The sequence below is a fragment of the Poecilia reticulata genome, chromosome 15, assembly GCF_904066995.2.
Source record: "Poecilia reticulata chromosome 15, P_reticulata-male-v2, whole genome shotgun sequence".
NCBI lineage: Eukaryota > Metazoa > Chordata > Actinopteri > Cyprinodontiformes > Poeciliidae > Poecilia > Poecilia reticulata.
Window position 1 is genome coordinate 5,084,644 of NC_088844.1, and position 12,215 is coordinate 5,096,858.

The 12,215-nt window shown below is 37.9% G+C and overlaps 1 protein-coding gene across 1 annotated transcript in view; it reads right to left on the reverse strand.

Annotated features, from left to right (window-relative positions):
• cdh5 (cadherin 5) overlaps positions 1-12,215 on the reverse strand; it is a 54,039-nt gene that overhangs the window by 16,017 nt on the left and 25,807 nt on the right. Inside the window, exons 7-11 of the mRNA XM_008429111.3 lie at positions 8,718-8,825; positions 7,749-7,894; positions 7,540-7,673; positions 5,009-5,118; positions 4,764-4,866 (exon numbers count right to left, since the gene is read on the reverse strand). Of these exons, the coding sequence (XP_008427333.2) occupies positions 4,764-4,866; positions 5,009-5,118; positions 7,540-7,673; positions 7,749-7,894; positions 8,718-8,825 (601 nt within the window). The remainder of the gene's footprint in view (positions 1-4,763; positions 4,867-5,008; positions 5,119-7,539; positions 7,674-7,748; positions 7,895-8,717; positions 8,826-12,215) is intronic.

Sequence of the window (12,215 nt, forward strand, 5' to 3'; positions counted from 1 at the left end):
GGAAATGTTAGAATGTTATGTTTTCTACAGGCCATGTCCAAAACAATGGAGTCATTAGTTCAATTATTGGAGGACAGAAGTTTCCTGCTGAGCCAATGAGGAGAGCTGTCCACAATATACCTCGGTTTTAGGAATTTGAGCGAATACAATGACAGGAAAGTTCCTTTTGCTCCACTTGCTGTTCTGCGTTAAAGTTCGGTTTGGGGTGGTCACTAAGACTTTGGAATGCTTTTGTCTAAAACTCACTCTATTTTCAGTCCATGTCTATGATTTCAGTCCATTTTAAAGCAACGGCAGTGAAAGAGAGAGCAAATTTTCTCAGGTTTTCCATAGCATTCAGTTAAGCAGTGCTATTCCTTCCTCTTATGTTGCTTGAGGCCTGCTGGCTGAAAACGCCTTTTCTGCAATCTGGATCTAAATCAGACTGATTGGCTTTATAATTAGTGCTGTCAATCAATTAAAAAATTGAATCAATAAATCTATCACTATGATTTATCACAATCTATCACTATGCTAACTTTGTAAACTTGAAATGTAAAAATACACGTTTTCCAAAATTGCTTTATTGCCTCAAACCAAACGATTCAGTTTTCCAGGTTTTCATATTCAATAAGCTTTAAAAGAAATCATTTTGTTTCAATCTGTAAACTGGTTGAGCTTCCAATGAAGGATAATTCACCTTTACAGTGTCGGCTACATGCTAGCTTGGTTTTATCCAAACGTTCATCACGGTGGATTTTAAAATCAAACTTACAGCCGAGTCACCAGCCTCATTCAATCATCTTTCCCTCATATTTGTGACTGCATTGCTGACCGCAGCACAAGACAGCATACCGTGCTGCTGTCAACTAAGTAAGACTATTAGAGGTTTTTAAGTCAAAACAGGTAACAGGTCAAAACATAATGTATGTTTCTCTGCATTACGAAATATTAACACATTAAAGTTTAAAATATTAAACTTTATAGATTAATCACATGCGCTAACGCGTTAGCGTTGGTAGCCCTAGCTGCAATGGAACAAGCCAGTTACTGGAGCAGAACAGGATTGTGTGTGTTAGGATCCATTTGCCATTTGTTGTGAATTGTTGCCCTATGGAGGAACTGAATTGGAAGGAAACTGTCAGACATACAGGAGAAGATAACTGTAATCAAGGCTTTTAATTCATTTCAATCTGACAGACTTCTTTGTAATGTTATAAATTCAGGGTTTCACAGGTGCCAGGATGGGACCAGATTTGTATTCTGAATCCAAATTTAACAAATGTGATGAGATTGAAATCATTTTGCTCTACTGAATCAAGGACAGTCTTCAGCCCTCAACTAACAATTCTCAGTAAGGTCTGAATGAAAGTGTCACTTTATTCCACTATTTCATTTAGATATTTAAAGAATGAACAAAACATGATCAAACTATTTGATCACATCATTGTAATTATTGATTGGAGACAAAGAACTTCACCAGTGCATGTTAACACTTAAAATACAAGCTTGTTAAAAACATTTGTACATTAACTGAGTGAAGAAACGATAGAACCAGTGTCTATCAACCCTTCATCCCATCACTCTTCTCTTTTTGATCCGCCTCTCGTTCTGTTTTATTTTCGTTCTTAATCCCATCTGTGAGGATTGTCCTCGCTGCCCTCCGGAGGTTTCTTCTCCTCTATCTCATTACTCATGTTTCCTTTTCCTTGTTTGTCCATCTCACCCTGCCTCTCTGGTTCTAATGTAGCGAGCTGCACAGAACAGTCGTCAGTCATGCTGTTACTGAAGGTTGTTTATGACAGATTTAAAGAGGTGGCAGACGATTAATATTTCAGCTTTCACTTTGAAGGTTTAGCGTGTTGGGAGTTTGTGGATGTTTTTGAGAGGAGCTCCAACAAACAACTACAGTCTCTTTTCTCCGTCTTCTTCACCATTCATGTCTTTTCAACAGCTGACATTTCGATTTGATTCGTTTTTCATGAAGTCTGGCTCACAGCTATTCCTTCCTTCATGTAATTTATTTGTTATTCTCCCCATCCCAACCCTCACAGTCTCTCTGCTAATTTATTCCTTCTTTGTCTTCATTTTTTGCCAACTTTTCCTCTAATATTATTCTCTTTTGATTATTCTTCATTAATCTCACACAGGATTTTTTTTCTGGAATCATGAGTAGAGACTTCCTTTTTATCTTTAACTCTGGTGTTTATTTTTCTTTTAATGCTGTTTTTCCCCAGTGCCTCCTCTCATCTACACTTCTCTCTGTTCTCCTTTCATGTCTTTCTGTTGCTCTCCTTTATTCTCCTTTTCCTCCCTCATCTTCACACATCAGCTCCTCCAGGCATGTGAAGACTGGAAATGGATGAGTGTTGGGCTGGAAAGGGTTGTTTATTCCCTTTTTTTCTCTGTTTTTCTTGCTTTTAGATCTGATCAAGTTCCACTTAAATTAAATATTAACTCTTTGCCTGAATCTTTCATCTGACTACCTGAGGCTCTGAACATTTGTTAAGTCATTTGGGGCAATGTTTTCAGATGAAACGTAAAAACCCAAAATGCTGTCATTTTGTGTCCTATTATGTTTAAAATGTGCTTTGCAAAGGTATTCACGCCCTATGAACATTTTTTCATTTTGTCACATTGCATTTCAAAACTATTTTCTTGATGCTAATGAGTGTATAATAGTAAAATGAAAGGAAAATTAGAAATAATTTTGTCTTAATTTTTACAAATAAAAATCTGAAATGTGTTGCACCCACTTTAGTTTTGTAACATTGAATAAAAATCCAGGTCAACACTAAAGAGCAAATAATACCAGACCGGTCAGTGTAACTAAGTGTAAAGCAGATTAGGATTAAAACAAAATCCAAAATCTAACACTTTTCAGTTCATCTGAAAATTAATTGAACCATCTCAGTTAATTTAACTTGGGAATATGGACACAGTGCAACACCACACAATTAAAACCTGCTGGGCTATGCTTACGTAGCAGGCAAAGGCAACACAAATCTACTTGTTTACTACAATTTGAACAATCCGACCTGAGCCACGTCTACACCTGATGCTAATTCAAATTCATATCCAATTGTTTCATCTCCAGTCTGAAGGTCCTGTCATATTTATTTTAGTTCATTGATGTGACATATGCATCATAATTGTGTACCAAAAGTCGCTGTAAATTGGGATGAAAATCATATGAAATGATGAAAGATGTTCATGTCACCACTCATGGTCCCCACTGCACATCCTTTTCTTCTCAACACAAACTGCAGTCAGCAGCAGTCATGTGATTCTTTTCGTATCTTAACTTCTTTTTAAATTCTCCAATGCTAAAGGCAGAAAATCTCATATGGAAAGATTGAAAATCTCTCTATGGGAATATAAATTATTTAGATGTCAGAAGCCAAACCAGAGCTTCAAATCAGCCAAACACCGACTGCAACAAACAAACTTACTGAAACTTTTACATCACTACTAATATTTTCATTCACAGCTTCCAAAAATCCATAATTTGTTGTAATTTTTGAAAGTGGTATTTATCCCTATCCCTCTAGAATTCTTAAGAGTTTTTGATTTATCCATTGAGTACGACAGCGATTAATAGGTGAAAGAAAGAAAAAAATAGGCCCTGCACTAACAATAAAATGAAAATATTGTGGAAAAAAAAGAAAATCGGAAAATCAAAGTTGGCAAACCAAACACCAAGACTGTATTTAGGGAGTGTGGGGAGGCGGGGCTATTAGCATGCAGCTTGCTTACCACCATCAGTTTTAGGTGTCATGTTGTCAACTTAACTAAATCTTAAATGTGTTGCTACTGCAAACACAATGACAACTAAACAACAAGGTCAGGAAATAGTTTTATTATTTAAAAAAATAGCAATGGAGAGGGAAGTAGGTTAGTTATGCTAGCTTGACTTTGACAACAGTAACAAGTAGTTACAGAATTTGGTGTGTTTCAGAGCAGTAAAAATTAGATGAACTAATCAGCCATCACTGTGTTCAGATGATCACAGATGATCAATTATTAATAATTACAAAATAAGCATCAAGCCCAGAAACATTCAACTGTAACAGATTCTGTTCTTTGTGTGGGAAATGTTTGTGTGGTTTTTGGTGTTGAAACATGATAGCTGAGAGTTATCAGTCAGTTGCTATGGCAACGCATCTGTGTGTAATGTAGCTGACACAGAGCGAGAAAAAATATTTAAGCGTGGTTTGAGTTCTTCAATGGTTTTTCTCTCTGCTGTGACACACTGACCTGAATGAATCACAACTTCATCTCTAGATTTTGTTTTAACTGATTTGTTCTAATGCAGCTGTGGCCACGGATGGCAAGGAAAATAATCGCCTTTTTGCCCTCCAGCGTTTTGCACAAGCAAAGTGTCCAGATGTAAACAATAAGATTTTATCCGTTGCAACGTGTCTGCCACTCATAAAAGCAGTCCTCTTTTTTTCTAAAGTAGTGTTTTATGCCGAAAGGGCAAAGATTAGCTCTCATTAAATTCATTCTGAAATGCCCTGTACTTCATTAAAAAAATAAAAAAATAAAAATAAAACAGAGGATCAGTGAAGAAACTGTGACCATCTTTATTCTCTGAGGAATAATGAAGCACAAAACGTGCTACAAAAGCACTCACTTACAACTAATCAACACTGAGCACTCTGCTGCCGATAGTTTCATCTGTTGCTTAGCAACAAGTTAGCAGGCCATTTGAAAGTTCCTCTTTTTGCTTGGATCAACAGGTAAAGAAGCAGCAGAGCAAGATAATTATTACAAGCACTCACTGCCGTGGTCTCTGATGGAGAAGTTGGAGCTGGGAAGAGCGAGACTGAAAGTGAAGATAGCTGCTTGATCGTCTTTGTCCGAGGCTCCCAAGTTACCGATCACCTAAAAACAGAAAACAAGTAACACACAGACTGTAGCAAATTATGTCATACAAAACACCAGATAGAGAAGATAAAATTGAGTTAAATGCAAATGTCTGTTATCTAAAAGTAACCAAACGGTATTTAGAATGTTCTCCTCTCACCGTGTTTCTGACGTCATTCTCACACACAAAGATATCATTGGCAATCAGTTCAGGTGGATTGTCATTGACGTCCAGAACCGTTACAAAAACCTCAGCAAATGACGCCAGGCCTACAGAGGAGAGACATTTCATGAATATCTGGGTGTTTTTGTAGTTTTATGTCAGCAGTTTTTCCATAAGCTGTGTTTCTGTAAATGAACCAGAAAATTCTTGCTTAGTTTTCTTCTGGTTTTGCCTTTCCTGTAATTTCTGTTATTGGCTTTCAGGAGAGCCTGCGCACTGAGTAAACTCGGCTTCTTACTGACATGATGCCTCAATCTGTCGCCACATTTTACTGTTTACAGACAGTTTATATATTTAGTCTCAACAAAGAGTTACATCTGCAATAGATGACATCACTCAGGTCAAAAGTAAAGCGAGACTCTGCATTTGCTTAGCCACTTTGCTTTACTAGCCTAGCACAGCGGCTAATTGTAGAGTGAAAAGGGATTTAACACAAGTGAGAACAATGCACCAACTTCAAGCAAAGTTTATCAATAAAACACAAATGCAGATGAAGGTGAGACGTTTGTTAAACCACTGACATAGAAACACTTTGGCCTTTTTACTACAATAAAAGAAAACGATACACAGCAACAATACTTAATGCAGTTCTCTGATGTTATGTGCTCTACCATTTTGACTTCCTGTCTTGGTTTCAGTGATACTGCTACATGGGCTTGTGTGGTTTATTACACTAGTTTCCATAGTAAGCAGACAATGGAAACAGACACTGTCCGGAAACATTGTCTGTAAAAGCGACCCGTTCTGCACCGTCCTGGGCCCTGTACAGAGGGACATCTGCAGGATAAAGTACACAACACGGTCCAACACTGGAGGATAGAAAAATGAGACTGCTTGACACAAATACAAGACACACTTGAACATCATGGTTGTTGTTACACTGTGTGACGCAACATTTCACTGCAAAACACAAAATCGCACAGAGTTTTGGTTTAGCTTCTCACGTAAATACCTTTTTACAGTTGAAATGAGACAAAACTAATTTACAAGTGACTTTTCAGCAAGTTATAGGAGCTTGTTTTAAGTCAACAATTCCTCAACAATAATCAAAAGTGCTTCTACTGGCAGATTATTTCACTTATAAGTTTTCTCTTAAGTGAAATAACCTGCCAATTGACATGTACGTTTTCATATATATTGAGGAATTATTGATTTAAAAGAAGCTCCTATGTCTTGCTGATATATGTTGTCTGTGGTTCTTTTTATGTAGGTTGAGAAAATACCTATTATATTTGCACTAGAGAGTAGAACAGAGATATTTGGTAAGATTTATAATTTTTTACAGTGTAGGTGTTGGTGTTAAACACCTACACTGGGTTAGGGTAGTCTAGAGTCATTGCCAGTCTAGAGCAATTTCCTCCTGCATACTCCAGACTTTAGCATGGCGTACCGAAGCGCAGTGAGCCATACTGAATTGCTCTGTAGAGCCAATAGTGGCTGCTGCTTAGTGATTGAGTAGTCTGTTCAGAACAAGGCAGAATTTATGGGCGACACTTTGAGTCTGTGACCATTCTAGTACTTTCATATAGAAGTCTGTTTCATTAAGAAACATCTGCTGCATGTTGCGTCTGCAATCTACAAAATTAAGGTAAAAAATGTGTTAGACAGCCTTAGAACGTCTAAATGGAGACGGTCATACTGGAATATTTCTGTTTATAAATATTAGATTTTGTGTTTTAGGCTCAGAGTCCTGATCAGAGCTCTTGTTTATTTATTTTTCAGCGGATGGGTCTGGCAGTGACTAGCTGTGATTATAATTAGTTATGAGCAATTTGCGTCTGTGACGGATCTGATTAAGGTCAACTGACTGAAAAGTTTTATATTTGCGCGCTCCGTGTTTGACGGGTATTGTTTTTTATTAAAGTGTCTCTTATTCTGCATTTGGAACTTATTTTGCTTTGCTCCTCCTTTGCTGTCTCTGTTTTTAAAAATATCTCCAGCACAAGAACAAGTTTTATATATGGAGGACCTAGTCAAAGCTCGGGGGACTGTTGTGCTCCCTAAACGTTGTGACATGCAGCTAAAATAGATCTCTGGATTTTATTATTTGCTTGTCTAAAAATACAGAAAGCTGTGTGTGAACAAAAAGACTTGCTAATGTGATTTTCCTACTTAGTTTCTATTTCCAGAGCGGTGGAAGCAGATGTTACAGGAACATGTTAAATCTGTGATACTGTCCGGAAACATTGTCTGTAAAAGCGACCCGTTCTGCACCGTCCTGGGCCCTGTACAGAGGGACATCTGCAGGATAAAGTACACAACACGGTCCAACACTGGAGGATAGAAAAATGAGACTGCTTGACACAAATACAAGACACACTTGTACATCATGGTTGTTGATGTACAACAAACAAACATGCCGTCCACTTTAAGCCCTTTTTCCTGTAATACTTTCAAATTTTCATTGTTTAAAAAAATGCACACGTTCCCATCTTTATGTGTTGGTTCAGTGTTGATGTGTGACGTACCGCCATTCTCCTCTTGCGCCTTAACTTTAAACATGTGTTGCTCCTCCGCCTCTCTGTCCAGCCTCTTCAGAACCGACAGCTGACCCAAGGTCGGGTCGATCCTAAAGGGTAAGCCCGTTTCCAGGATGGAGTACCTGAAAACAATGAGAGCTAGTGATGAGCAGGACGAGTGGCTGCACAGCTGAACTCGACTGTAAGGGGAACCGTACTCTATGCGCTTCCTGACTCCATCTGGGTCTCTGGCTTGGAGTCTCCCCAATATTGTTTTTTCCATCTGCTCCTCTAGAACGCTGAAGTTGTAGATGGAGTGAGTGAAAACTGGCGGCTCGTCCACATCGGTCACCTTGATGGTCACCTGCAGTATATTACAGAAGAGAAACGCCTTGATTTGGACATGATCTTCACTTTCCCCTCTGCTGCCCTCTTAGGTTCACAGTCGATTATTTGATGATTGTACATTCTGGATTCCTTCAAAACATCCCAGTTCAAACCTTTCTAAACTTAAACATCTTGATTTTATGGGATTATTTGTGACTCTATCTCTGGTGCTCACACATTAAACACATTAAACTTTCATTTGGGTTAAGTTTGATTTTCATTTTCTCATAATAAAAATGTCAAAAAATGAGTTCTTGGTATTTAAACTTGATCTTGTTTAATAATCAGAAAAAGAAGTAAAACGTCCCATTTTTGCTTTTGAATGAGGGCGCATTCGATCCTCACTCAATCACCATCACTGTAAAAAAATTGTTTCTTTATAACATTTTGACTTTACATCTTTTAAATAATTGGATTTGAAAAACAAGAGAGTGGAAATTCAAGCAGGTTTTGACACTCAATATGTTTTTTTTATTTTCCATAATGATGCAGTAATGTATTGTGCGAAAATCTTTGTTTGAAAGCTGATAGTTTTGTCTGAAAATGAGAGGAAATTTAGATTTAAGACTTTTGCACAGAAATGTCTGCATCTAACTCTGTTTTCTGGGGGGGTTGTGGCTGTATTTTGTGTTTGCATACAGTATCAATGTGTCTTCATTTCTTAAACAGGGTGTTTGTGTTTTTTGTTGATTATTAACAAAATACAGAATGAAAGTTAGTGAGATCCAATCTCTAAATCAGAAATGTAGAACTTTCAATTTTCTTTCAGCTCTTCTTATGCAAGCTGATGAGGGACTTACCTGTGCCGTTATATTTGCGATGTTGAGGTTTTCTGCTGGAGAAAATTGTAGTCGTTCATCCACACCGACAGTGAAGGTGTAGTCGTTCCGCGTCTCGTAGTCTAAAGCCTGCAGAGAGGGGAGGAGGTTAGTGAGCCGCTGCTATTTTAAACCTTCTGACATCATGTCATTTGCACATTTGAAGTCAATCTGTTCTAACGCTGGATTCATCCTCCAGAGAGCATGTGAAAACATGAGCGTTCTTGTTTTTGCTGAGCAGGAGCACATTTGCACTTCCATTTATTTGAACAGGAACAGCTGAGAACTTCAGGTGTGAAAAGGATGCAAACATAAAACAACCCTGGAGACTCAATCATTTACAAAATGTCAGCTAAAGCTTTTTCAAATATTCTGGTGGATTCTGGTGGATTCTTCCTCCAGAATCAGAATTATAGTAGAAGTCATCAGAACAAACATGTTTCCCATAACGTTGAGCATCTTTTTCATTTATGAGACAATGTTCTCAGCAGAGATCTAACATAGGATTTGAAACAAACACTGACATCATTCCAGGATGTTGGGTCACATTTTTAGAGTTTTAGTTTACAATTGAAAAGTTGTTTCACACTTAAATATTAAAAGTATGTACAATACTTTTAATATTAGGGTTAGGGTTAAATCTGTAAACATAGCGACCAAACAGATGTTTCATCCATCCATTTTCTTACACCCTTGTCCCTCAGTTGGGTCCTGAGGGGTGCTGGTGCCTATCTCCAGCTAGCGTGCCGGGCGAGAGGCGGGGTACACCCTGGACAGGTCACCAGTCTGTCGCAGGGCAACACAGAGACACACAACCATACACACACTCACACCTAGGGGCAATTTGGAGAGGCCAATTAACCTGACAGTCATGTTTTTGGACTGTGGGAGGAAACCGGAGTACCCGGAGAAAACCCACGCATGCACAGGGAGAACATGCAATGCAGAAAGACCGGGGCTGGGAATTGAACCCAGAACCTTCTTGCTGCAGGGCAACAGCTCTACCAACTGCGCCACTGTGCAGCCCCAGGTGTTTCATAAATGTCATTAGATTAATATGTTAGATGACTTAAAGATCCATGTCTAGACACCTGCAGAGTTAGCCTTCTACTGACAGAGAAAGATTAAATATTTGCTTTGCATTAAAAGTTGTTGAACACCACTGAGATAGCGATGATATCAGTCTGGCCACACCCATGAAAACTTTCCAGCTCTACCACTGAGTTGTACTTAATATCCTATTGGCCGACACCTGAGTCAGCCAATCAAAAAGCTGTGTTTATTTTTCTTGGTTTTGACTGGGTGTTTCCACAAAAATGGAAATAAGGAAGACTGTAGTTAGCTTCTGCAGTAGTGCTAACATGGTTTCCACTGAGTGTATTAATTCATATTAAGGTATGTTATCTATTAATTTATTAAAATAGATATTTTTACAGAGATATTTCAGCCATTCACAGGAAAATGTGGTGCCTAAACCCCTGAAAATACTAGAGGCTCAATGTGTGCAGACACTGTTATAGTCAGTGATGCTAGCTATGCTAACGGTGCTATTCACAAATAAAAGCTGCTCAGTCATTTGGTCAATTCACTAAATATAATCGCAATGTAAATGATGTGTCAAAAGACCACTGTGACTTAAACATTTGAGTCAATAAAAGTGAGGATGTGAGGAAAACTGTAGCAGTATAACTGAGTTAGCGTATACAACACAGGGAAATAAAATATATTTGTGAATGTAAAACCATTCTAGAGCAAAATATGTCAGTAACAGCAGATATGCAAGTTCAGATTAAAAGACAGGTTGAGCATCTCCATTCTGTGTGAACTTTTTTTAAGGTTAGACTTTTATTGCTTTGTTTTTTCAACATGATGCTTCAAAATTAATTTGTTTCATTATAGCATCAACTTTGAATCTTTCCGAGGTTGTTAAAGACACAGCTTGACTTCAAGCTTTGGTACTACACACATTTTCTCACTTCCTAAAATGTTAAATTCCCACCTCAATAGTGACAGTAACTTATTTTTCACACTTGAAACATCAAAATAATTTTCTTTTTAAATATGTCACTGTTTCCCCACAATAATTTTTTTTAAAAGTAAACGAAAAAAACCAACATGCTCCTCCTTTGTGATCGTATTCCTAATCAAAAAAGTTTTGCTTTACTCTGATTTTTATTTATCTTGAACAAGCTCTGCAATGAGAAACCATTCTTATCCTGTTTGTTATTTTCTTTCTGCTGCATTACAACAGCAAATTTTCATCTGCAGACGGGACAATACAGGTAGACGGGAATATTCTAACAGGATTATCCACAGTCATAATGCTGCTCAGTCGCAGGCTACCAAAAGCATTAGCAAACACAGCAATGAAGTCTTGATGGCGGCGGCGTGGACGATAGCTGGGTTTATTTTGTGAATACAGACAAAATAAGGAAGATGAAGAGCGGCTACAGAGCTGAGGGGTGAGTGAACAGATCAAAGTCCAATTTGGTTCCAGGCCAGCATGGGAGCCAGTTATTACCCTGCTTATTTTACAATAGTGCATCTTCAACTCTCTGAAGCCCTAAATACTTTATCTTGACAAGTAAACCTCCAGAAATTCCTGCAGGGATAAAATAAAAACATAATAAGGATGTCAGTGTACTGGTGTATGAGAATTTATGGAAATCTTGTCAGAGCTCGCTGCTATCATCCTTCTGCTCGACTCCTTTGTGTTTGTAATGTTCTGTGATAGCGGGAGGTATTTTTACTCTCGGGTTTTAATGTTCCTGCAAGAGTTTTCCATCAGTTCCTGGGCCTCCAAAATTTCAACACCCGAGTGTTACAAATTCTCTGCAGTTTTCACTTATTTCATGGAGTAAGTTTAGAAGAAACTCATCCATGTTTTGGATGTGCAGCTGAAGGAAACAATTCATGTGCAACACAAAGGCAGAGCTGTTTTCTGTTTTTTCTCTTGGACATGTTTAAATCCATCTTGCTTGCATTTTGTTGCAACAGACAATATATTTCAGGATCTTCGCTTTAAATACTTCAGTGTATCATCAGCTGTGTACGTATGTAACATTATACTAAGAAGTTACATTTCAGAATTTCAGATTTGAGCCAGTTCGGATGTGGTGATCTGAATGGGCCAGATTTCTACAGAAGCTGAGAGTGGATTTACATATATGTGAATTGTTTTACATTCACATATATACTTTTTGCCAATAGTTTTCTTGAGGTAATTTCTCAATGGGTTTCATTGCTAAAACTACAGGCAGACTTCAAACTTAAAACAGTGCAGAAAATCAAAGTCATCATTCATGACTTCTTCTGTTTGCTGATTGGCATGTTTGAAATTCAACCACAGCTATCCACTTCAATGGGTGAAAGCCAATGGTCAGGCTAATTCAGAACATTTTCAAACAAAAATTCCTCCCTAACCAAGAATCTGAATGAATTGAACCATAAAGATTTAAAATCTCTTACACCACATTAACT